General features: G+C 34.9%; 1 protein-coding gene across 7 annotated transcripts in view; it reads right to left on the minus strand.

Moving 5' to 3' along the window:
* The window catches only part of BBS9 (Bardet-Biedl syndrome 9), a 321,079-nt gene that overhangs the window by 244,500 nt on the left and 51,352 nt on the right, over positions 1–25,227 (minus strand). For all 7 annotated transcript variants that reach the window (XR_012627546.1, XR_012627544.1, XM_074858732.1 and 4 more), the window contains 5 exons: positions 24,798–24,927; positions 9,262–9,443; positions 5,869–5,945; positions 3,526–3,579; positions 408–510 (listed from right to left, as the gene is read on the minus strand). Coding sequence is in view for 5 of the 7 variants with exons in the window: in XM_074858732.1 (XP_074714833.1) it covers positions 408–510; positions 3,526–3,579; positions 5,869–5,945; positions 9,262–9,443; positions 24,798–24,927 (546 nt within the window). In the remaining 2 variants the exon portion in view is untranslated. The remainder of the gene's footprint in view (positions 1–407; positions 511–3,525; positions 3,580–5,868; positions 5,946–9,261; positions 9,444–24,797; positions 24,928–25,227) is intronic.

Consider the following 25,227-nt stretch of genomic DNA (forward strand, 5'->3'; position numbering starts at 1 on the left):
GAACATATGCTAGACTGTCCATAGGTAAACAAGCTTTCTGTCCCTGCTTTCAGCTCAGCAGTGCTACTTCTACATAGACAGAATTGCCAGCAAAACAAAATGCCCCAGCAAAAGTACCACAGAATAACTAATTTATTTTCCCTCCATCATGAAAGCTGCCACCCTGCCTCTCCACACCTGCCATGCACCATACTGCAATCAAGGAAGCAACTCCATTCCTTTCCACATTGTCCTCCTCCACCAAGCAGTATCTAGAAGCTGCAGAGTGCAGGCAAGGCAAGTTTGCAATTGCTTTAACTGCAGTATATCTGCAACAATGCATTCGATGGAGGCTGGACTATACCTTTCAAACATCCTCAGAAAAAGTAATATGATCCAATAGCTGTAATGGTACTATAATAATTTACCTAAATCATCAAAGACGAACTGGTCACAGGTCACTGCTAATGGAGCTTGTACACATACTGCCAGGTTTGGTTTCTGCGCAGTCACTCTGCTCTGTATTTTTATCTAAATCAAGTGACATACAAAAGTATTTAAAGAAAGCAATAAATTAGTCTCTGTATAGCTGAAAACAAATATAACCAGCAAAAAGATATGAAAAACCTGTAAAGAGCAATTAAGCAACAATGTTGAAGAACTTCAAATTTCAACTTCAAAACTAATATTTTCCTTTTACAATTCTTATTTACTTAATGCCAATAATGGAACACAACTTGAAATTCTTATTTACTTAAAGCCAATAACGGAACACAACTTGAAAGGTTACAAAAACCTGAGGGCATCTCTCATGTTCTTTGTAATTTTAACCCAAGACAAACTAATGCTAATTAAAATGTTAATATTTTGCAAGTGCCATGTGCATTTGTCCTAATGTAAGAATAACATGTTGACTCTTTTAGGTGACTAAAGTAAAAAATAAAAAATAATTTAAAAAAAGCTAACCAAAGAAATTATTTCCTTTAATTGCAAAGAGCAATGCACAGTCTTCTGAATAACTTCAGAGTCAAGTTCTATTTGATTTTTTACTGCAAACAAATTCTAAAATTCAATATACAGGATACCCAGCACAACTACAACTCTAGATTATGAGAGCTGACCTAACCATAAACCTGGAGTGGCTCTGGTTGCTTCTATTGCAGGCAGCTATTTTTCCGCAAAACCAATGGATACCAAAAGAATGTCCTTAATTCAGATCGAAAATGAAAGTATAGTGGTGTCAGATCTGAATGTGGTCTGCAATATACACAGACGGTATCTGCTATCTATTATCATCTGCTTTGTCTACCAAGAGCTCACTACAGCCAGGTTAAAACAGTTTAGGAAAACATTATCACTTATAAAATGACTCAAGTGTTAGGAAGTTTGACTACTTTTGAAGAATTAACATCAACATTTATTTTCATTTAACAATACATTTGGGCTGCAAAGAGGTCCTCGGATCATCCATCGCTATTAATGCTAGCAAGGAGGGATCACATCTACCTCTCTATGTACCAAGGGTAAACTTTGCCCCATTTTCTGAAGCCAGAATCTCAGTAAGATGAACAATGAAGATGGAATCAATAGCCTTACAGATGTTATACGAATTAAATGAGCTAAAAACATGCAGACATGAGACTGCACACTTCAGAATTTGTAATCAAAACAGTGACATTTAAAGTTACTGGCAAATGCTACTTCAGTGCATTTCTCAATTATGTTCGGCTTTCTGCTGCATATAGGAGCCTGAAGTGAAGAATCCTCTTATCCAGAAACTTTTGTCAAAAGCATCTGATTTTATTAAAACTTTTGTGACAGGTCTATCATTGCTGCAAAATTAAAGATAAAAATTACATTCTTAGCATGAAAATAAGTGACAAATTCTGGAAGTTTTTTTAGACCACAATGCATTGCCTGCAGATTTTGGGTACAACCACCACCATTACAATGGCCAAATAATACTCATTAGCAACATTACCTACTTTGCAGAAAACAATACATTGGTTGCAATTGTACAATTCAAGAAAACATTTAATTTTAAAATTCACCAAATTGTTCTCAACTTGTCCAAGTTCAGTGGATAAGTTCTAATTAGTCTCACAGGAGTTATAACATACAATCATAATGTACAATTATTTCTTACTTTCATATGAACCAATGCTTATAACTTTGTAAATATTAAAGAGTTGAATCCATTAATTAAAAGGTCTTTTCCATCAACTGCAATTAATTAGAATGGAGACATATGAAGATCAGTTAAATGAACTTATCACAGGAAAAAAAATATTCTGGAAAAAATTGAATGCATGATAAATCCTACATTTACTATTTTTGTTTCATTAAAAGGTACAAGATACATAAACAAGAAAACAGAATGGAGAATTATAATGTCTTCCCATTAAAAAGTTTATCAAATATATGAACACATCCACGCTCATTTTAAACAGTGCTTGCCACTGCCCTTACAATAGCAATAATGACCAGATGAGAGAGAACAATGGGAGTTACCTGTGTTCCCAATACTGAAATCATAACCACTCTCCAAAACTCGAATTTGACAATTGGCAATCCTCTGCAATAACTCACTTATACAATGTATTGGCTCCAATGTAAACTGATAAATTCATACCTTTCTGGAGGTAACTTAAATTTTCATTACATATTTTAAAGTACCCTTATATTCACAAACAGCCTGATTCAAAGTCCAATGCCGTTCATTTGAACTTCTTTGAGCAAAACTGTCACAGACTTTATCAGAATTAGGATTTTATCCTGTATCATTTTAGCATTTAAAAATGCAGCAAAAGATATTGGACCAAGTACAACTAAACCACACTAATGTAGGGGAATCTGGTTCAATAAAGAGCCCGGTTATCCCATGAACTCTTCACTCAAGAAAGAAGGAGAACTTGCAAGGTTCTCAAAAATAAGGCTCCATTGATATTATTAGAAGATCCTCTCAAATAAAAATCATGATTATTTTTAGGCAATACTAAGGAGAAACTATACTTGCACACACATGCATGCACACGTGCACATACACACACACTTTTTTTAGAATCAGTTACAGGCAGCAACTCTCATAGAGGACTGCAATGATGTCAATTTTCAAATTAGATTTTTCTAAAATTTTTTTTCACTAGCAAAAGCTATGAAAGTCTTGTTACAAAAGAAAGTCTACTTTCATTTATTGACAACTAAAAAGGCAGCTGAAGATAACAAACCTCACATTGCGAGTCACCAAACATTTATTCTCTTTCAAAAGTGTTGGAAAAATTATTCTTACAACTTCAGAACCAAATTCATTCCATGCTAATAATGTTTTTGTGTCTGCTTCTTGACAAGCCTATCAAAAATAAAACCCCAATCACCTTCCAACTTCAGCAGAAGGCTTCCTAGAATGACACCTTGTCATACTAAGGAGAAAAAGAATTAAGTATATTTACTCATTTTCATGATCTAAGTGAAATACACAGAAAGTGACAGGTGTGTTAGAAATTGCCACCAGTATTTGAATGCTACTGTTTGAGTTAGGCACAGTACCTTTACTGTGACTGATGGTACTGCCTCTGCTTTTACCTCACTGTCAATGGCTTGCTGTGAAGAAAAAGATGGAAACAGAGTAAATTCAATATTACACATGAATGAGTGAACACAATGAATGCAATATTACTTTCCTACCATCAACTTCGTAAACAGGGAATTAACAGTCAAGGACCTATCATTCCTATGACAGATTAAAATACACAAAATACATTTCTGGATTCTTTCTGAAAATGTAAAGCCTCTGTTGGAAATTGCCTGCAAAAAGGATAGCAAAAGGTCATGAATGTGGTGTATGTAAGAAACTAATACACTCTGATGTATATATGAATATTTGAAATTGTTTTGTTTGGCACATTACATTCCACTGTATATTTATTTAAATTCTGGAAATACCTTCCGTTATTCAGTAGGGAAGGGTGACTTCCAATTTGCCAATATATTATATACACGACATAGTATATAGTATAAAATCATCACACACTATCTTATAACCAAAAATATATTTTGAACTTCAAAAGAAAGTTATAGCAGGCATCTTGCTACTCCTGCTAATTTCTATTTCAATAGACAATTCCATCTAGTTCAAAATTTATCTCGACCTTGCAGTCTATTTTAATATCTTATTTTATGCTCATATTTCATTTTGCAACAGGTCAGTCCCTACAGTTTAAGAAAATGTTCCTGTTTGTTCTTAATTTACTCTTTTATCATGAGAAGGTATAAATACATTCAGGTGAGTAATTTGGTATTATTAGAGCAGAAGTGAAGCGCTTCTTTAAAATAAAATTGTTTTAACAATCTGATGTCCTCTACCCACTCTCCTTTTCATCCCAACATGTCAGTATAAGGTCCACATCTGCAAAGCTCCTAAGAAGTCAGGAAGCTGGTAGGCTCTCTGGGTTCTAGAAACAGGACTTTCATTTGCACGTTGCGTATCTTTTTCAGTTAAAAAAAATATAGCTACTTTCATACTGGCTTGTCAAGCCCACTGTCTCTGGTGACCAGTGGTTGATCCTGAAGCAGTAGCAGGAATGCAAAGTGATACGGTATCCCTACTATATTCAGCTTTCAGAAATCAGCTGGACTTCCTGGATCAGAGGCCGTACACAGGAGGTCGTGTTAAATAACCAGAATGTCCTCCAGTTACTTCTCTAATCCATTTTAATACATCTATATCCTCTTTGCTTTTACCACACACATCACAATTTAAATCTTTTCACAAGTGCAGAAGCAGTATCTGCAAGTCTGTAAGTTCCAAGATCACTGCAGAAACCCTAAAATTGTTCCCACATTTGCTGTATTGATCCTTCCCTATGAAGTATCTTACTGGATTTTTCCTTTCTAGATGGCTGCTGAAGGAACCCCCCAGGAAAGCCTACCACACAGGAACCTAAGACACATGAACAGCCTCGGGAAATAAAGATTCCAGGCTGTGGTTCAATTGATATATTGAATTATTTATATATGAAACAGACCATTTGCATCTGGAAGGTTGAGCAAACAAGCACGGCAGCATTAGAGCATTCTATGGACATAACAGTTCTGAGTGTTGTGAGCAGATTACTGCAGCTAGCCAAGACCATGTCACACTGTCCTTTCTTCCACAGACAAGTGCTAGGCCACCAGCACTCATTATAAAGAGGTGCTTTTATCAAAGAATAATAGTAGTAGAGGTAGTTGTAGTAATAATTACAGACTTTAAATAAATATATCAAATATATATATGAAAGTATTAAAAAGCAGCTCCTTTTACACAAATTAGTGGTCAGAAATGATTTAAGATGTTCTAGTTCAATGAGTATGTTCTAAAATGTTTTAAGACAATATGAGCCCTCCTGAATCTGAATTTAAATTCATTTTTATAAACTACATATGTATACAAGATGAATAAACTAATTAGGCTGCAACACCAGAGAATGTTGAATAATGCCTTGACAGAGAAAGATTATTTCTTACAATGCATCTTTGAGTGGTTCGCATATTCTATCTTTAAAAGATCCACACAGTGAAACTTCTACTGTTTCCCCCCATATTAACAACTGCTCACCATTACAAATTCTCACCACTCTGAAGTTATTCCAGATCCTAAGTTCTCATTCACTTATGTTTGCTTAGCCAAGAACCTAAAGATCCCCAGACAGAAGATACTAAATCATTTTAATAATTCTAGCTAAAATCGTTAACAAAAGTGTGTTTTAACTGATGGAAAACTGGGGGCTATGCAGAAGCTCAGTCCCACAAATATAAACACGTGGTAATCACTATCCGTAATCAACCATTATTTACTCATATATGAAACCAATGTTTCCAGAATAATTTCCTTTTTATATAGGTACATACAGATTCTGCATCCAAATCAGGCGAAACTTCTGCTGTGACAATTAGATCTCTGTGTTTTTCAGATTTGGGCAAAATATCTTAAAAAAAAAAAAAAAAGAAAAAGTAAATCAGCTCTCCTTTAACAAACATGCAGCTACATTTCTAAAAATAATACAATTTCAACAGCATCAAGTTTCAGACTTACATCATTACACCTACTAGTGCAAAGCATATCATTTTTGACCAAAGAAACTTTCTAATTTTATAAGATTTCTACAGACAACCTAAACACAGATCTCATTCTGGGTTTCTGATTTATGTATGAAAAAGAATTCAGACACATTCTATCACAAGATTTTACACCTACTATCCATAATCTTCAGAGACTGTAAGGAATTGTTGAACTTCTCTCCTCGCATGTATATACTAATACACCTATAATAAACAACTATCTCCAAAATACACACTGCACATGGCACTTTCATCTAAGTAATCTGCTAATTAATACCTTAGACACAGAAAGATTCTGTGCCTAATAGTGTAAAATTAAAATAGATCTTAGAAATTCCTCTGCCAAAGAAGGTATATGAAAGTTTTATGTACAGAGCATTATATGGGGCTTACTTACAATGTATTACCTGATGATTTCCATGACTGTCAATATACAAGGCAAAGGATGTTATGAACTCATTTATAGCCATGATATAAAACCTTATGCAGATTCACATATGTAAAAAAAGTTGTAAGGATTAAAAACTAGGCACTTAAATACCATGAGGAATTACATAATCTCCTCTTAAGAGTCCAGAAGTCCAGCTCTAAGTATTTGTGCTTTTCTGAAAAGTACTTTTATTTCTTAATACTAAACGTACTGGAAAAGGAAAAACCCAAACAGGAAATGTATGGTTCCTAAAGTAACAAACGGTAAAGACTTAATGTAAAGGGGAAACTAACATAAAAATTGAGAGCGTGAGCATGAGCACATTCAGAAAGTTGCAAGAATTTTATTACACCTGAAAATGACACAGAACTGGTGGGCAGCACATTATCTCTTTCTCATAAAAGACTCAAGGGAAAATATTTTGATGAAGACAGAAAATAAGTTTTCATTTTCTTTTGCTCAGAGAAAAATACCTCCCTTTACTACAAGGGAAAAAAATCAAAACCAAAACATGTTCCTCCAGTACCACCTACCAGAGAAGCCTAGCCCTGTTTCATACTGCCACAATTGCACACAACTGGTTTTGCCAATTACACATAGCTCAGCACAATCCATTCCACTTGTACAAATAAGAAAATATCTTCCTTTTCTAATCCTTCTTAACTATCTCTCTTCAGGTTGCTTCTTCAAGCAAACTATGATGCAACTTCTGTCATTTTTCTATTAGAAATAGGACAGATACCACAACCAGTTTACGTGTAAGTATCACCTTTTTTTACTATTAAACTGAGCCAAAACACCTATGTTTAATCACTTATGTCATCCAGATTGATGCAAGTAACATTAGATTTAAGTTAGTATAACAGTTAAGATTTTAAAATATTTCATCAGTTCATAATGCAAATCCTTATTCTTCAAAATGTATAAAGCAGCTTAAGTTCAACAGTTTATAATGATCAGCACTGGACAGAAATATAAGACATTTATGGAAATAACTACTCAAGTTTTTTTTAATATGATGACCTAATTCTAAATACCATCCATATTTGGAAGTCAAAATGAAACAAAGAAAAATTATTTCCATATAAGGGTAGATATTTTCAAAACAACACAAGCTCTTACTGTACAAAGGTGAATCCAAAAGACAGAAAAGTCTATAGCTCATTTTAGAGATCATGCTTAGGAGTAACTCAATGCTGACCACTGTTCAAAAGTGGTTTGCATTCAACCAGATACGATTAGCAGTTATTTTAAGACTTAGCTAAAGTTCTAAGAAAAAAGCCAAAATGAATCAAAGCCAAAACGTTCGTAAGTGAAAGGCATTCTTCATAAGTAAAAGGTTTTCTCACAAGTTTTCCATCCAGTTAAAGCCAAACACAACATCATTAGAGCATCTCTCCAAAACAAAAGAAGCATTCATAAAAACTTCTGAAAACACCACTGTAACACCTTAGACCAGATTAGAAAGATTGAGGAAGAAAAGAAAATTAAAAAGAGAGAATGGGGAAAAGATCCACAATATTCACAGTAAACTTATCAATCATACCATGACAGTTACTAGAAAAGTTATAAAGGACAGCTATGTTTCCTTTCTCTCTCTCTAGATCTTCCACACACTATGTTAAAATTAACAAACAGAACTTGATTCACTGCAAATGAATTTATTCCTTCCATCACGCTTTTCTCTCCTTTGGTTATGATAGCCAGCCAAAATTGTCAAATACTTATAAAGAAGGGCTGTGATAAAAATCAATGGAATTTACCCACATCTGTATGCATAAACAACCAATTACTGGATTTGTAAAATTAAAACATGGATATTAGTCTATCACAATAATGGACAAAGTTATACGCAATTACAAAAAAGAAATCTTTGAGATGTAGAATCAAGCTCATGATTGCATATAAATAATTTCTTGTTTTCTAGGGATTTCAACTGCAAGATTTTTTGCTCTCTTTTTACACAGAAAGCCATGACTATTTCTTTAATGCATGTTAAGAATGTGCTAACTATCATCAGGAAAAGATTTTAATTGGTTCTTTCTATTTGTCTAAGATTTTTCCATAGTTACCTATAAAATCACATGTTTCCAATTCCCTGTGCACATCAGATACACTGTTTAAAAGCTCAGTTATGAAAACACAAACTTTGAAGGATCTCTGTAGAAACTGTGTCCTTGAACAAAAGCAATGCAAGTTATTAGAAATGTAAATTCTAGAATTTATCATGATCAGTTATTTGATTTTTGATATCTCTCACTATGTTCTTCAAATACAACCACTTCTGAAAGAAGTTAAAGCAACAGAAAAGCTGCTTTAACAAAAGTCATTCTTTGTTAATTGCGTAACTTAAGAAGCCATTTGTAATACTAAAACAGAATTTGGCAATACTTTTGCTCTCTCTGAAGCCTAAGTATATCAGACTGTTGCTGTGAAATTCCATAACTTTTCTCGCCTTTGGGTAGAACATGCACTTTTAGTTTTTTCTCTGAACCCTTGCACTAGTGAGAATTATCTCCAGCCTGAGGTAAGTATCTTTAAAATTCCAACAAAAATACAAAGAAAAAACTCTATTCAAGGGCCTTACGGTCTAGGATTTTGTTTCTACCTTTATCTATTGTATATACCTTACACCCATTAAGTATTACATTTCCTACAGAAGTGTAATTATGATTAAAGTATAAAAATAAAATATTTTAAAGTGCTAAAAGTGGTCAAAAGTATGTACGACTACAGAAAAGGGAGAAGTATACCTTGTGTTTTTGTGGCCTCCTTGATGATTTTCTGAAGCTCTTTCATTTCAGCATCGAATTCTTCATAGTTTATTTCCCTAGAATCAACCTGAGGAGCCTGGAAGAGTGAAGGATCAGTTCCAAGGTAGGAACACTGAAGATGCCCATTGTCACTCAGAGTGACTATAACACCCTTCAAGCCTCTGCATAAAAAAAAAATAAAGCTCATTAAGAAATTGGGAAGAGTCACAGAAGTAATAACATTGAATTTATCCTGCATCTACTGTTCCATCTACAAATATAATAGAACTTCCTGGTTTTAATGAGATTCTTTGACAAAAAGACAACAATATTTATTCTTCAATTCAGATGAGTTTATTGATATTACTCCCACTTATTACAATCACACCTAAGAACCAATCTGTGCTAGATAGATGACTAAAACATCACCCAAGTATCTCAGAACCTGTATAATCAAGACAGGTAAAGGAAAGGATCAGAACAAACAAGCCAAATAGACAGTACATTTGTAACCTTCTTTATTCACGAATTGTTACTTAAGTTTTCTGAAGTATGGATATTTAGGTTGGTATGCAGGAAGAGGAATTAGCTAAATGGAACATCAAGTAAGGGAAGGGAAAGGATGCATTAGAAGAAATCACTAACAGATGGTACATGTTCACAGTGAAGACAGCAGTAGGACTTTGATGGTATCAGTAGCTCCCCTAACCCATTCTTTGGCTGCTATTGCAGCTACTGTGCTGGCTTCAGACCCTGGCTGGCTCTTCCCTGCTGTATATTTCTAAAAGGAAGCCACATGGATCCAGAACATTCCCCTTACACTGCTCTGGATCAATACAAATGAGTGTTTTATTGGCTTCACTACAGTCTCTTTTCTCTTGAGGGAACAGTACCTCATTGAACTTACTCCTACAGAAGTCTCACTCACTTCATTTATCTGATCACGTACCATGCAAATGCATGATTTAGGAAAGTATTTAACAAATTATGAGGCAACAGTGAGTACTGCCAACATTTTGCTTAGCTTGAAGGTTATTCCTAAACAGAAGAGGAACTGAACAGTAAAGACTAGCATACATATTAACAGCAGAAGTTAGGAGAAGGCTAACTTTATTTTTTAAAATGCTTACTCTTAATTAAATTAAAAGCTTGTATTTATTTTCATAATCATGAGGTGACACATTCATGCCAATAATTTGCGTATTCCATACTTAGAATATCTTATAGCAGACACTGCCTTTGCAAATAAAACTGTCATATAAGCAAAGGCAGACCAAATTTAATTCATAGATATAAAACAATTTTGATAAGAAAGCCTAATGCACTATCCCACTAATTAAACCCATGTAAAACATTTCATTTATATAAGTGTTCAAGCTATAAGTTATAAAGAATTAACAAAAATTCTTTTAACTTATATACACTGACACCCTTCAAGCGCCTCTTCTAGTACAATCCTCATTAAAAAATTAGGTAGCTGTATAAAAAAATAGAATTCTCTCTGATTTTCTATGTTGCCTGGTAGCATGGCTCCAGTACAGATAGGAAGCTTCATTCTAAAATTTTCCAGGGTAATAGCAATTACAAAGGCAAACAGGTGTCACAGATTAATTCTGATAACTGATGGTCCAGTTGGAGAATCCAAAATGCCTTTTTACAGAACCTTAAGGCCACAAACCCAGTTTTGGTTTCACAACTTCAATCAAATATTTGGAAAAACTATGTTGGATCACCTGAACTCTGTACAGTTATATTATAACTGCATACAGAAATGAAGACCCCACTAGGCACTGTACAAATAAGTAGTTGCTGCAGATAAGTTTAAGCTTTTTCTTTCTACAGAAAGTAATTTTTACTCAGCAAACGAAATAAATCTTCTGGTTGAACTATGAATGTATGGAAACTGGTTGGGTTTTTTTTTTGGACAACAGGTATCCCCAGTTAGTCCTTTGCTGCAGGTGGAACATGCAAGTCTGAACTGCCTTCTGGAACAGAACACACATAATAGGGCTCAAAACACACTGTTCTCCTTACCTATTATATAAACTCATCTTAAACAGAAACAGTCCCTCTTTTGGGACTACTGTTCCTATTACCACAGAAAAGCTTCCAGCTACCACCGCAATTTGTAACATATATTAACACTCACTACAAAAACTAAGTCAATTGTAATAGGAAGCTGTCTTTGAGCACCATAAGGCTGGAGATGCCAAGTCTCCCCCAACAAACAGTTTAAGAAAAGAAGGTAGAAGACTTAATACTGATTTTCAACTTACAGATGCAGTACGTGTGTTAGCAGCCATCCTGTGAATGTGATGGTCTACTTGTGACCTGTAAGCTTGGGGTTTGCAACTGTTATTTCTGAAAAATTGTAAACTCTCAATCCAAAGTGAGAGGAAGTGGAACTAAGCATGAGTCCTTGTTTCTCTGGCCGCTTGAGTATTTGTTTCCGACTATAGCTGGTTTCCTTACTCAGGACTGGGTCTGTTGTTGGAATTACATGCAGAACTGCTCATCCTAGTTTTCTTATGTCCAGAAAGCTCTGTACAACACACATCTGTGCTACATTTACAAAATTCTGGATGGCACGTGGAACAAATACGTTGGGCTAACCCTGAGATCTGTATATACGAACAACAGAAGTAGACAGACTATTGTGAATACCTGGACCATAACACAGTCTTGGTAAGGTATGCAAATACCACCTAAAGTATAGGACTTTGCTTAATGCCTGACAAGTGTTTGCAAAGAACTGTGCCATACTGGCCATGGGTGCATCAAAGTCTTTAAAAAAGGGATATTGTTGAAGCAGATGCTACCAAATACAGTGGCCCACACTTTGCTATTTAGTTACAGCAAAGAATGAAGTTGCTAAAAAAAAAAAGGGGGGGGGGGGGTGACAACAAGAGAAACTGCATCATGAGCTTGTTCCACACTGGAGAAAGAAAACTGATGTATGAAAACAAGGCAATTTCTAAAATTCTCCAGCAATGGATTTGGACCATCTTAAAATTTCTTTCTGGAGGCTATGAATCTGTTAAGCTAGGAAGGAAAGATCCATGAGGAAATCTGAATGTAGATCCAAAGGGCATGAAGAAATATAGCTACACTGTAAGCAATATATCTTTGATGATATACTACTAAAGTATAATACATTCAAAAGTGGTTTGTAAATACAGTCCTCCCGATGTACCTTTAAGTTGGCAGTCATCTGCAGGTAATCAGTCTATCAAACAAAATCAGCTCAAATCAATGAGGTGATTTTCCTATATAAATCACCCTTTTCTTAACTTCTGAGTTTATGTCAGCATTACAGAATGCACATTCAAAAATTCCATCTTAAAATAAACTCATTTCGACCAACTTTCCTGTTAGTCATGACATCCCTTAACTCTGCACTAGCTCAGAGACAAAAGCATTGGTTTAAGAAAGTGTCATTTGTAATGCTGCTTTTCCTCTGCTTCAGTTACTGTTCTGTTGGGTCCTAAGAAGATTGTTCAACATGAAACATATACACATAGAAAAAAGCCTTTTTCAGTCCTTTCCTTGTTAAAGCCCTCCATGAATTTGTACATCAATAGAAACAATAAGAAAAATATGGGTAACCAGTTATAACATATGATTTATAATACAATAATTTCTCTGCTGGAATGTTTGTCAGCCAGTCAAAATTGCTTTATTTTCTCAAGCTTTTATAACAGTGGTTAAAGACAGCAGGGGGAGGGGGAGCATATTTAACAGTTTTATAGTAGTTTCCCCACAGCTACTGCACTCATACAATATCCCTGCAAATACCATTACTTCATTCGGCACATTTTGCACACAATCTGGAATTTCAATTACTTGTTAAATTTCTTTTATTGTAAACTATTTTTTTTACTATATATCACACAATAGTCAAAGTAATAGCAAATCTAAGGGGACACTTTAACAGTGAGGAACTCAAAGTATGAAACAAATTATTCTGGTATCTAAAATAACTTTACAGTACAAAGCAACTCCTACACACATATGGTAATAATTTGAAAAACTATCTTTTATTGGATTCTGGGTAATAATAACAGCATATGCTTTTTGTAGGTCTTCTCTTACTAAACAAATTGCTCACAACATCATTTTTGAAGAAATTAAAATGCTTTGCATGTTTCCAGTTATATAATACCAAATTGATCACTCAAACAATTGACTTAGAAATTGAATCTGTAATTCTGAATTCTACTTGAATGACACAAGCTAAGCCTTGGACAGCTTCTAGGACAAGGTCTGGTTATTGACAGCATTTACAGCTTTGATTATTTGTATTTGTAATAGCACATAAAAATTCTATCTCAATTTCAGAAGTAGTCTTAATTGATATTACTCATACCAATCATTTCAGAAAACATGATGCTCTGCAATACTACTTTCAGTCCCTTATTGATAATGTATTATTCATAAACTATGAAATTAGCAAACTAATCTCTGAATTGTGCTCAAGCATTTTGAATCCAATTCTCTCCTCATTTTATCATTCTCTGAAGTAATTATACACAAAAGCATAACTACAATAGCACTTTTTAGTTTAGTGCTTTTGAAAACACAAATTGTAAGGTTCACTACCATTTTATAGCTGTAACTGTGTGAAGTATTTGATAAAATGCTGAAGGAAGATCATGCTAGGAGTAATAAACCATAAGAATTTCTAACATGAACTAATGGGAGTAAAAGTCAAAAGCCCATCTTACTGTTATTAAACACACACTCCAAAATCAGACCTACAGTTGAGTATTTAAAGCATACCTCGTGCAACTCAGTGCCAGCTGCCACCAATTTTTATACAGTTTTGGGTATCTGTGGAGCACCCTCAGGCTCCTCTTAAAACCCCTTCCTCATTATAAAAAATTTTGTTCAACTTTACATCAAAAGTAATACTTGTATGTGTAAGACTTCCCCATTTTGCTATTACACATGAAAACAGACAATCTGTTTGCTCTCGGAAACTAAAATTCTTTTAAGGCTATTCATATTATGTATTTAACACACTTTGCACACTCTGCAGAGGGCACGCAAACATATAATGTAAATATAGTGTTCAATTGTAACTGTTTAACAGTATGTAATTATATTGAATATCATTAAGTGGTAAATAATTTGTGCTTGTTGCTTTAGAGAAAAGCATTATTCATCTTTCTCATTTGTGTGATAGTTTAGGATTGCTGATTTTAACAGAATACCTGACACAAATCTAGTTTAAAAAATTATGAAATACATGTAAGAGGAAGAGGGAAATGAAACATGATTTCATCTTGATAACCAGTGGAAAAACAGTTAAAAAAAGAGAAGTTATGACTAGAACAACAGGTCAACACCTATCCCCTCTTATAAGCACTGAAATCTACTGAGTCAGAACTGAATAAAACCTGAATTTGCCAGTGTTACTATTTTGAACGCCTGAAAGATTCTCCAGCTTCCAGGTCTTATACAGTACTTTCACTCTCTACTTGTGTGAGTGAAGACATTTTCACTAGCACCTTTACACGGTGACACCACACAGCAAAACAGCAAACTAGTGCCTTACTGCATGACAAATTCAGACAAGTCTTTAGCTCCTGTAGTTCGCTCTTTGAAAAAGACTCTTTGCCTAAAAGGCCAAACACAATCCAGCGACCAAATAAAAAGGAGCATCTTCCACCAAAAAACAAAACTTAAAAAGCGATGGAAATTAATTGGTTTTACTTTTAATGCCAAGTTGAAAACAACCACTACTCACGAAAGTTTGGGTCAGGGGTCTTTTCTGCCAGACCACTACTGCCACCTGCGGGGCAGCACAACAAGGCTTGTTGAGGGCAAGCAAGCAGCACAGCTTTCGCACAGGAGAGCCCTAACAGCTACCATATCACATTAAATGAAGCAGGGGTTTTTTAACAGGTTAGTAGAATAGCTGGACAGTTTAAATGTAAGGGAACCTTAACAGGTTAAGATTTAACAACGCATGCAGAGGGACGGACATCCATGCACGACATCATCTTCTGGTTCCTTCAGGCAGAGAACACACATGCTGGGTATAGGCAGGCTAGACATGCAGTTTAAGCTCATGCTACAAATGACACATAAAATTAATTTTTATCTGAAGGATTAACCAACTCAGGTTTTTGTTGTTTTAAATATAAAATCAAAACTATTTCAAAAGCAGTGAAGATTTTATTAAAAATTAAAGTAGCCAGCTATGCAAAATGCAGATTTAAATTAAAATTAGTATATGTCACAAAGTCTCTGCTTCCAACAATAAAGAGATGCAAGGTGTTATACTGATAAAAATCTACACTCCAGCAAGTTTATGGTTTTAGATAAAGCTTATTCTTACCTGTTGGTTTCATACAAGCTAATATTAGACAGTACATGAGGAAAATTAGATACCCACAGACTACAAAGAGGCTAACAAGAATAACCATGATGTGTCTTTACCACAGATTTATTCTGAAAGGATTGAATAATTATGTAACTTTAAAAACACTCATTAATATCTACCTCTTTCTCCTCACAGTTTGACAGTGATGTGCTTGCAAGCTTCAAAATTCACCAGCATGTCAGGCAGGCAAAAGTGCATATGCTGTTGCTTTTAACAATACTTATGCTCTTCCCTTCACCCTGTCTGGTAAAGAGCAAAGCTGCTCTTTAAAAGCATCTCTGGCACTCTGCACTGCTAGCTGGCTCTTGTCTCCATAGCTTAACATATATATCCCACCTGCCGGTCCTCGTGCAAAAAAATGTCTTTCATGTTAAGACCTTCAAAATCAACAGCCTGAAGACTGTTCATAATAACTGTTTTCCAAACAAGATGTCCAGCACTTCCATGGGCAAAGTGTCACAATACATCCACAAACTCCACGCTACTGCTCAACACCCAACTCCAAGACTGAGTTCAGAACCTGATACTGTTACATTCGACTGTGTCACAACTCGAAAAAGCAGAGAGAAATCGAACGTTAGCCACAAAATCCCATGCTATTTGCTCAGAAGCAAGTATTGTATTTTAAATACTACAGGAGGAGTTACTTACCTTCTTGTTCTTGAGCAGTTAGAATTTCCACTTTTAAGGCTTTCTCTAGAACCATGAGGGTAGGAATATTTTAAGGGTTATCCTAAAGTAAGTTGAAACTCTTACAAAAGCATATGACCATAAAAAGTAGGCTTTTTGAAAAAGCAAATAAGTGACATGCAATAAAATTAGGAGAACTGGCAATATGGGCATGTACTTAATATCATACAGTAAATACCATTCAAAACTAACTTGCTAGAAAGCTCAGTCATGAATCACAGGATATGCTGGCCATAGTATTTGGCACATCTATGTCTTCTGCAGGATCAGAATTCTACTAAGGTAAAAGAAATACAATCACATTCATATTTTGTGGATAAGCTACACACATTAAAATTATGTCTTCAAAAGACCTTTAAAAAGGGTAATACTTTGTACTGCCATCTCTCAACAATCCAGTGGCAATTTAGTGATAAAAACAAATGCAATCTTTTTCTTAAAAACATTTCTTTAAAATGCAATTATGTTTAAGTAGATATATTCTAGAATTCTCTGCATTTTCTCAGATAAAAATACATGTACATAACTGAACAGTTCTTACTGTGCATCATAACTGGCATTGCTTCTATTACAGTACTACTGTACAGAAAAAGGAAAAAATCTTTCAACAAACTATAAAGTTTGATTCCTGCAGTTTTCTTTCCATAAAGCTATGTAACAAGTGCTAAGTTTTTCTGGTTTTATATGTAAGTTTTGCCATTTTTATATGGTGATTCTTTAACAGTTGTGGTAGCTGTGGTGATGTCAGTTATAATAAGGAATAACAGATGGGCTGGAATGAAGAACAAAGTATTTTCAAGCATCTGGATAGCTAAAAAATTCAATGAGAGGCGTTTACTTTGACTCCACCCACTATTACCCTTTATGTGATTGCACTTTTACACCTTATATACTTAATTCAACTGCAATATATCTTCATATTTTTTCCAGTTAAATTCAGTTCCTGTTGCCTTTCTACTGTTTGGAGAGCACAGCTACACAAAGTACATTCATCTAACCACCCAATGTACTATGGTTCTGTGCCAGAGAACAAGTTTTAATTTCAAGTTCATATCTGGACCAGGCCAATACTTTCTCACTTGCAAATTGATTGCAGATTTTAATTTTCTTTAAAAAAAATACTGGAAGCTAAAACTTCATGAAGCACATTTTCAACCAATGGCTATACACCAGAATTCTGAACTCCAATCTTTTGATTCACATACCTCATTTAAATTAAACTGATCAGTCTGTTGGGCTGCATATGAGTTCAAATCTGGGAATTAATCCTGTGTCAAAACAAATAATTTAAACACTAGCTTATGTGCTCTTCTTTATGGAGACACATTACTGAATCAGAGACTTTACATGCAAATTTATTCAGATAAAGTGCCATGAAGTTACAAGCATGTTAACTACGTCAGGCTCAAGCTACTACTCACGTACAGAAGACAAGTCCTGGTTCTAAGAAGCCAGTGAACAACAGCCTCCAGGGACTTTACTGCATTAGAGAAATAAGTATACAAACCACACATTTCTTACTAGTCATTCTAATATTATGAAATACTAACAAATCAGAAAATCCAAAGGAGTATTTTATTAAACATTCTTCTAGAAGGCAAAAAAGTGATTCTCTCCATGGATGTACACTCCAATAACTATAAAACACTTAATTGTTTGGTGTTGGGGTAAAGACGGAATTGTTTTAAAGTGCAATAAACACAATAAATGTCTCTTTCAGTACTGCGTTCCTCTTCAAAATGCAATGGATTAGTAATCCTGAAGTGCAGCAGCACATATCACTTGGCTTTTAAAGTGCACTGGAGGTGGTGTAGGGACAATCTCTATTGGTCAGAGTCACCAGAGCAATACTATTCAGCCTTGCAGTCAAGCTGCAGACTGATAGGGAGAGACTGGACAGGAACAGAGTATTGGAATACACAGTAAACTACCAAGCCATAAAAACCACCCAACCCTTCCTCAAATATTCTTCTGAACCTAGGGTTAAAGCATCAGGATTTTTTTTCCAGGCATTCATTGTTGCTCATATGGTCCTCAAATAGCCAAGGCCAACGATAACACAAGGTGGCACATCAGACTACCAAGCCAAAACTCCTTCCCACTTTGATTTCTAAGTATCCTTAAGTGGTCATCTCTGTTTATAAAGAATGAATGCCACATGCCTGTAGTAGTATATGGCAAACCAGAAAAGTCAAAGACAGGTAGCAAGAAATCACTACCTTCAAGTAAAACAGGCTGGAAATTACTAGGTAACTAAACAACACTGTACACGTCTTTTTACGCTACTCATCTGTTATGCATGTTACACATGCTTTTATCAGAAAAGATGCAAGAAAATGGAAAGAGGCAGCTAGGAGTAAAATGATAACTCAGCACATAGTGAGAGACTATTGCTTCAGTAAATTAGAAGTCATTGTTCCAAAACTAACTTGTAAGTATTTGAAAATATTGTAAAATACTCTCCTGTAATGCACCTGTGTAACTGTAACACAGTGGGTATTTTCCAAGAGACAGGAAAGTGCAGTAGCTATGGCTATCAGCACCACATGAGACAATACAAGTATTCAAACACTAATTAATATGATTACACAGAAAATTAATTTTCAGTACCTTCATTAGTCAAACAGTCTCTGCTTCTTTATTATTTCTGCAAAGGGAAAGAAGGACTTATACAAGAGCATTAGAAGTTTTAGACCTACTGAATTACCTTTGTCTTACAAGTACTAAGAAAATTGGACACTACTGAAGCATCTTAAGTCAGCAACTCTGAAGTGATTCAGTAAGCTGCAGTATTTCCTGCATCTCAGCCTACACAATACAACTTTGAATTTATTACTTTAAGTCTCTAATTGAGTAGAATACATCATGAAATATGTAACAGCGTAAATCAAAACATGAACACCGATAGCCTATGGGTAGCTGCTGGCTTTAATAGATGGCTGATAAATACATTACTATGTGATACAGTCGTAATGGGCTGGTGGTTCACAACACTGACATTAGGAGTTCAGGCATGACCCCTATAGTCAAGCCTGCAGTGATCATACTTGAAGAAGCAATAAGAAAAAAATTACATAAGTAAATTTCAAATACCACAGTCAGTTGTAGTGCTAGCAATTTGCAGGAAAAAAAAAAGCACTTTTTGACTGCAAACTGAGCAAAACAGAATCAGTGGTGAAGACCTGGAACCCTGTGATATTTTTATGGGATCATTCCTCAGTATAAACCTAGGCAGAATTGAAGTTCATAAAGACGTGAAGTGTGGATAAAGCTTACTGAGTAGCCCTGCTTGCCATCTTGAACATATAAAATCTACTTTTATTTCCTGGCTTTTCAACAGCTACTTTTGTTTAAAAAAGAAATATTTTTTTTTCCCCATCTCAAATAATGAAAATCTATTTACTAGCTGAACTCAAGCTAAAAAGTTGGGTTCTGGAAAACTAATATTTTAAGAAACTCAAAGTTCTTATTCTTTAAAGGTGATAACTTACTTCTGCATAAAAAACCCCTTCCAGACTGCTTTATATTTCCTCTTCAGAAAACATGCTGTTCCGTTACCAAGTAAAATGATATTTATCTGTCAAATAAATGAAAGTGAAAGCAAACATTCTAGTAACTTTCACCAACTTGTCCATACCTGTCAACCCCTTGTAATAAAATGTACTTTACATTTTACAAGGCATACACATCATTTTGTGGGTTATTTGCTTCAAGAGTGTTTCTTCCATGAAGAACAGTCTTTCTGCTCACAGATATTAGTACATATAAATGCTCACAAAAGAAAGTTGGTCCCCATATTCTAATTCCCAGATGTAACTCCTAAAAGCAAGAGGTACCACAAATGCAAAGCATCCAATTACCTATAGACAAGTATTACAGGTGGCTCTAAAGTTTTCTCTTTTGGGTATTTCTAATCAAATTCCAATGTGGCTGAAGGTGAAAATATCCTTCATTTAAACATGAAGTTCACTGATGAGCTGGTGCCTAAAGTACTAAGAGTCCCCAGTAGATTAAATAGAGGGAAGAAATACCTTTCCTACAACACATCCCCTAAACCCTGAGAGAAGGCTGGTTTACTGTTAGAACTGTGCCTGCTGATACAATTCCACAGGAAAGCAGTATTTTTTTGCCATATAGATACCATCAGACTTCATTTTTTGATGGACAGCTGAAAGCACAAAGAACCAAAGTTAGGGACATCATGAAATACTGACTTGAAAAAAAGAGGTATTTGAGGAAGTTTGTAGTCTATCTCAGTTTAAAAGAAAAAAGTCAGACTACATTTTAGCATTCACGGGCTTATCAGATATAACTTGAAGGCTGCATGCAAACAAGACCAAGTAGTAAAATTAAGACTAGTGAACTTTAAAAATGTTCAGAAGAAAAAAAGTCCCTGATTTAAAGGCTTCATACTTTCCTATTGCAAAAACAGCTCTGTAACTTGGAAGTGATGAAAACAGAAATCCCTTTCCCGAGACTACATCCAAGCTATAATGCTCTATCTATATGGTTTTAACTCAACCCACAGTGGCATTTCAGATGTTTGTGATGGAAACATCCCTGAGGCTAGCAACACGAGCTATTTTGCTTCAGAGTGAATGCACCTTAACATAATATTCTAGTTTCAGGCCAGCCAGGTCAGAGTAATACTTAGTGCAATCAATCAGCCATTAAAACATGGTAGTCTTAGGAACAGCTTTGCCAAGTGAGTTAGTGTCAAATAAATAGAAAAGTAGTTGTCTAAGTATTTTAATCTACTCCAAGGACCTTTTATGGTCAAGCATATGGAGACAGGATAATTCAGGCACAGAAAAACAAATATGACTTGTGATAGGCCCTTAAAAAGTGACTTTCTGCTACTTTCTGAACAAGTTATTTCAGATGATTCAGACAAACATAATACTCCTTCACCACAAAGGTGGGTTAAGTCACTTGCCTTTACAGGCTCAAATCCCTGCCAACTTCATATGAGACGTTTTGGCTAACAAGAACTCTGTGTAGGAACCATATTCCTATAGGTTTGCTCCCCACACAATTACCTGAAGGGGGGGGGGGGGAGGAGAAATCTAACACATCAAGAAGCATCAAAAAGTGACAAATTCATAGAAGTGATAATCTATAAACATAAGAGATACTGCTCATGAAATTTCCTTTTTGCAAAGGAGATGTGGAGGTACAAGAAAGGTCTTAGAAAAGAGATCTCTGCTGAAACAGAAAAATGGAAACTAAAGGGCAAGAAAAAAGGGAATAGACTTTGAAGTCAATGCTAAGAAGATATTTATATAATCATGGTGGATACCAAGCAAACACTGATGCTCACAATTACCATTTGAACACTGAAAATTTGAGGGAAGTAGGAATTCTTTTAATTCCATTGTGTAACTTCCCAGATTTCAGCTGTTCTAACTGCAGCATATGGACAGTTCATCTTCAAATCATTTTAGAAGGGGGTTTTTGCTGGTTCTTCTGGGTTTGTTTGGGGTTTTTTAATCAATTCAGGCAGAACAGCTAAACCATTTTCTTCAAGAGTTTCAGCTTCAGTTAGAATGCTTTTGCACAACCATAAATTTAAGGTTGACAACACAGGGCATGAAAAAATGTAACTGTCCAAGATGAATATATGCTGAGACAAAGTCCTAAGCAGTTTAAATTAGTCCAAATTGTCTATGTAAGTGGTTATACCTCTGAAGCAATCCAGGCAGTGTTAAGGATGTAGGAGCGCTCTTGACATTAAAACAATGTCATAAACAGTTAGTAACTACTAAACATTAACAGAACCAGAATATAAACTAACAAAACAAGGGACAAACTTCTATAACAATGATTAGAATGGGACTTTCAGTTCAGTGATCATAGTTATAGAGATCTATAGGTAAAATCCAGAATAAGATAAACTCTCAAATTTTTGCCTGTAGTTCAAGTTTCTGATCACAATATTTTATAGGAAATTTTCCATTTCCTGACAGAGAACATTCAGGTTTTCACATAAGGCAAAAAAGGCTAGTTCAACAGCTTAAAAATATATCACTTCTAGAGCACAGAAACACCTCACCAAAAATGTTGTAAGTAACCACTTAGCTTTGATTCTATTCTTCCTAGCACATTTCTGACAATGTGATGCAAATAGAGCAGTTTATGCTGGAATTTAATCCCAAAAATTGTAGTGCATTATTATCACTGTGTACATACTGGTAATGCAGTAAGGAAATACTGCATTTCACACAATTGTAAGAGAAAAAAATCAATTAATAAAGAATATGGAGGGGCACACACTAGAAGCACAAGTTACTTAAGTGGAATTCTCCAAAGCAGTTGAACAGTTGATCTTAGAAGTAGACTATCAAGATTACAGGATAAAGTATATGACTACCTTTATGAGGCAATCACTGCCCCTGCCCCAAGGGATTTAAATAAAATCACTTCTAATAATGCTTTTCTTATCCAGCAAGCCAAAGTAATACATTAGAACTAATAGACATTATGCCAACAAGAAAATACAGATGAACATACATGATCTGTAGAGACAACAGCTTTCAGAATGCTCCATTTACTTTGCACGTATTATTGCAATAGAAGTGGAAAGGATGTGAAAGTAATTAATTGACATACGTCATATTTAAAGCACTTCAATCTCTCAGCAGTCTAGGATTAACAACTCTATGTTTATTAAAGTACTTAATGTTATTTATGTTACAGTAGTGCCCAGAGGCCCCAACTGAGACTGAGACCTCTCTTGAGTGGAGTATTAGAAAATCATTATCACACTGACTCGCAAAGAATTTCCTTTCAAATTATTTTTTTAAAAAAAACATGTTTTATTTAAGCCAAATTACTACCTCTATAAGCTTTACTACAGTTTTTGCTGTTTAGCTCATCTTTATTTTTAATGTCAGAAGGAAGTACAAGAATACCACATATTTTTAAATAGAAAGACAGAAGCATAGTTCTGAAACATGTATGCCCTAGACTTCTCCCCGCCTTTCAGGCCATTGGCTCTAGACACACAGATGTTCCTTCATTTATCAGTACCTGTATAAAGAGGTTTGCGTAACTAGATTGCTGTCTCTCCACCCTCTACAGAATAAAACTCCAAACCAAACCCTAGCATTAGTAGGTCTGTGAGAATTCTGAATCTAATTAGCAAAATGGTCTGGCTCTCAAAATTCTCACTAAGATCAAACTATTGAGTGTTAAAGTTCACAGACGCAGAATCGGCAGCATCTGCATAAACTTCTTAGAGGCATTCTTGAAAGTGATGGTTCAATAACATGAGTTTCCAAACAAATAAATGTACATACAAATGTTAGTACAATCTGCTGTTGTAAAAATCAAGGCCTTTTTCAAATTTTTTCTGACACAAACGTTTTCTTCCAAACATCAAAAGCTGTACTGTCATATCATGCATAATTAACTTTTGGTTTATACTAACTGGCCCACTGAGACTATTCATTATATTTTAATTGTAAGACTTGTTGGATGAAAGCCAGCATGACTCTCTACAAAGTCTAAAAAAAAAATTAAATTATAAATTATTTAAAAATCATTAGGCAACCATTAGTACCAAACAAAACACAAACATCCCTTAGATTACTCTGCACAAGTCAGTAAAGCTAGTTAGTCAGATGCTGCATTTTCATTTGTTATGAGATAAAATGCACAACTTATGGTCAAATATTCAACAATCCAGTGTATGTTGGCACAGCAGCCACAAGCCTGCTGGGGATCACAAGTAATCTATCTGACAAGGACACTTCTACTGCATCCCGTATGGTCACAGGCACTGGGCACCCAGCACCCACCACAGCTCTGGTGGTACACAGTATAGGCATAAACTGGACTGTAAAAAACACTACCTGTTTTTACTTTTCTGTAGTTTGCTTATTTCAGTGACAGACTCAGCACAACTTGATCCCCTGCCCAACCAGTTTTATCCTGACCTGTCTTATGCATATTACAAAAAGTTTTGGTCCGTTGCAGTGCAATACTCAGCAATTCAAACAGTTCCTAAATTTCCACAGTTTAACATTGGAGTTTAATAATCTGTTCCAACAAATCATCTCTGGAATTCATATGCTCTTAAATGCTTAATGAATAACAGATTTTCAGTAAGATTTCCTATTATCCTGTCTCAGAGAAGGATCTTACCATATTGCAAAGCTTCACTTTTCATTCTTTTAAAGAAGAAACTACTCCACTGGAGGCATGAGACCCCAGGTTCTACCTTCACCCAAGAAAAACATAAAATCTAAAGCACAGTACAGCAATTCTAATATTTTTCTCGAATTAACAGTATGCCCATTAATGAAACAAATATTTTACAAAGCAAAGAAAAAACACTTTGATTTTTCCTTTTACAAGTCACTTTATTTGTTACATACCTCAGAAGTGTTAGGATCTAAAACCAAATTTCACAACCGGAAATTAACCTGAAAAAAGTAAACTTCAACAAGTTACTTACTGTAAATTTGCTACTTTTACTGATACAGGAATGTGGGGAAGTTGTGTGGCCCATTTCAGGGTAACATCTTGATAAACATTCAACATTTTACTATGGTTTCCAATTAGAGTGTTTATTGTTCCTTCTTTCACTGTTAAAGATATAAAAATAGTTTTAGGATGAAAGATTTTCAAAAGCCAGTACTTTTCTTTGAGGCTTATATCATTACACTACTTTTTCTTTTCCTTTTAAGCCATTACTTGTTATAAATGAATTTAATATATATTGTCAAAAGTTATGAAAGTTACATTAAGAATAATCAAGGACATATGTAATTAATTATGGACACAAACTTCAACTGCATACTACACAACACATGCCACAACTTTCCAAGGTTCTAGGCAGCCATGTTTGGTAATTTAAAACACGACAAACAAAGACCCATAACTGC

Source organism: Strix uralensis, chromosome 1 (genome assembly GCF_047716275.1).
Source record: "Strix uralensis isolate ZFMK-TIS-50842 chromosome 1, bStrUra1, whole genome shotgun sequence".
NCBI lineage: Eukaryota > Metazoa > Chordata > Aves > Strigiformes > Strigidae > Strix > Strix uralensis.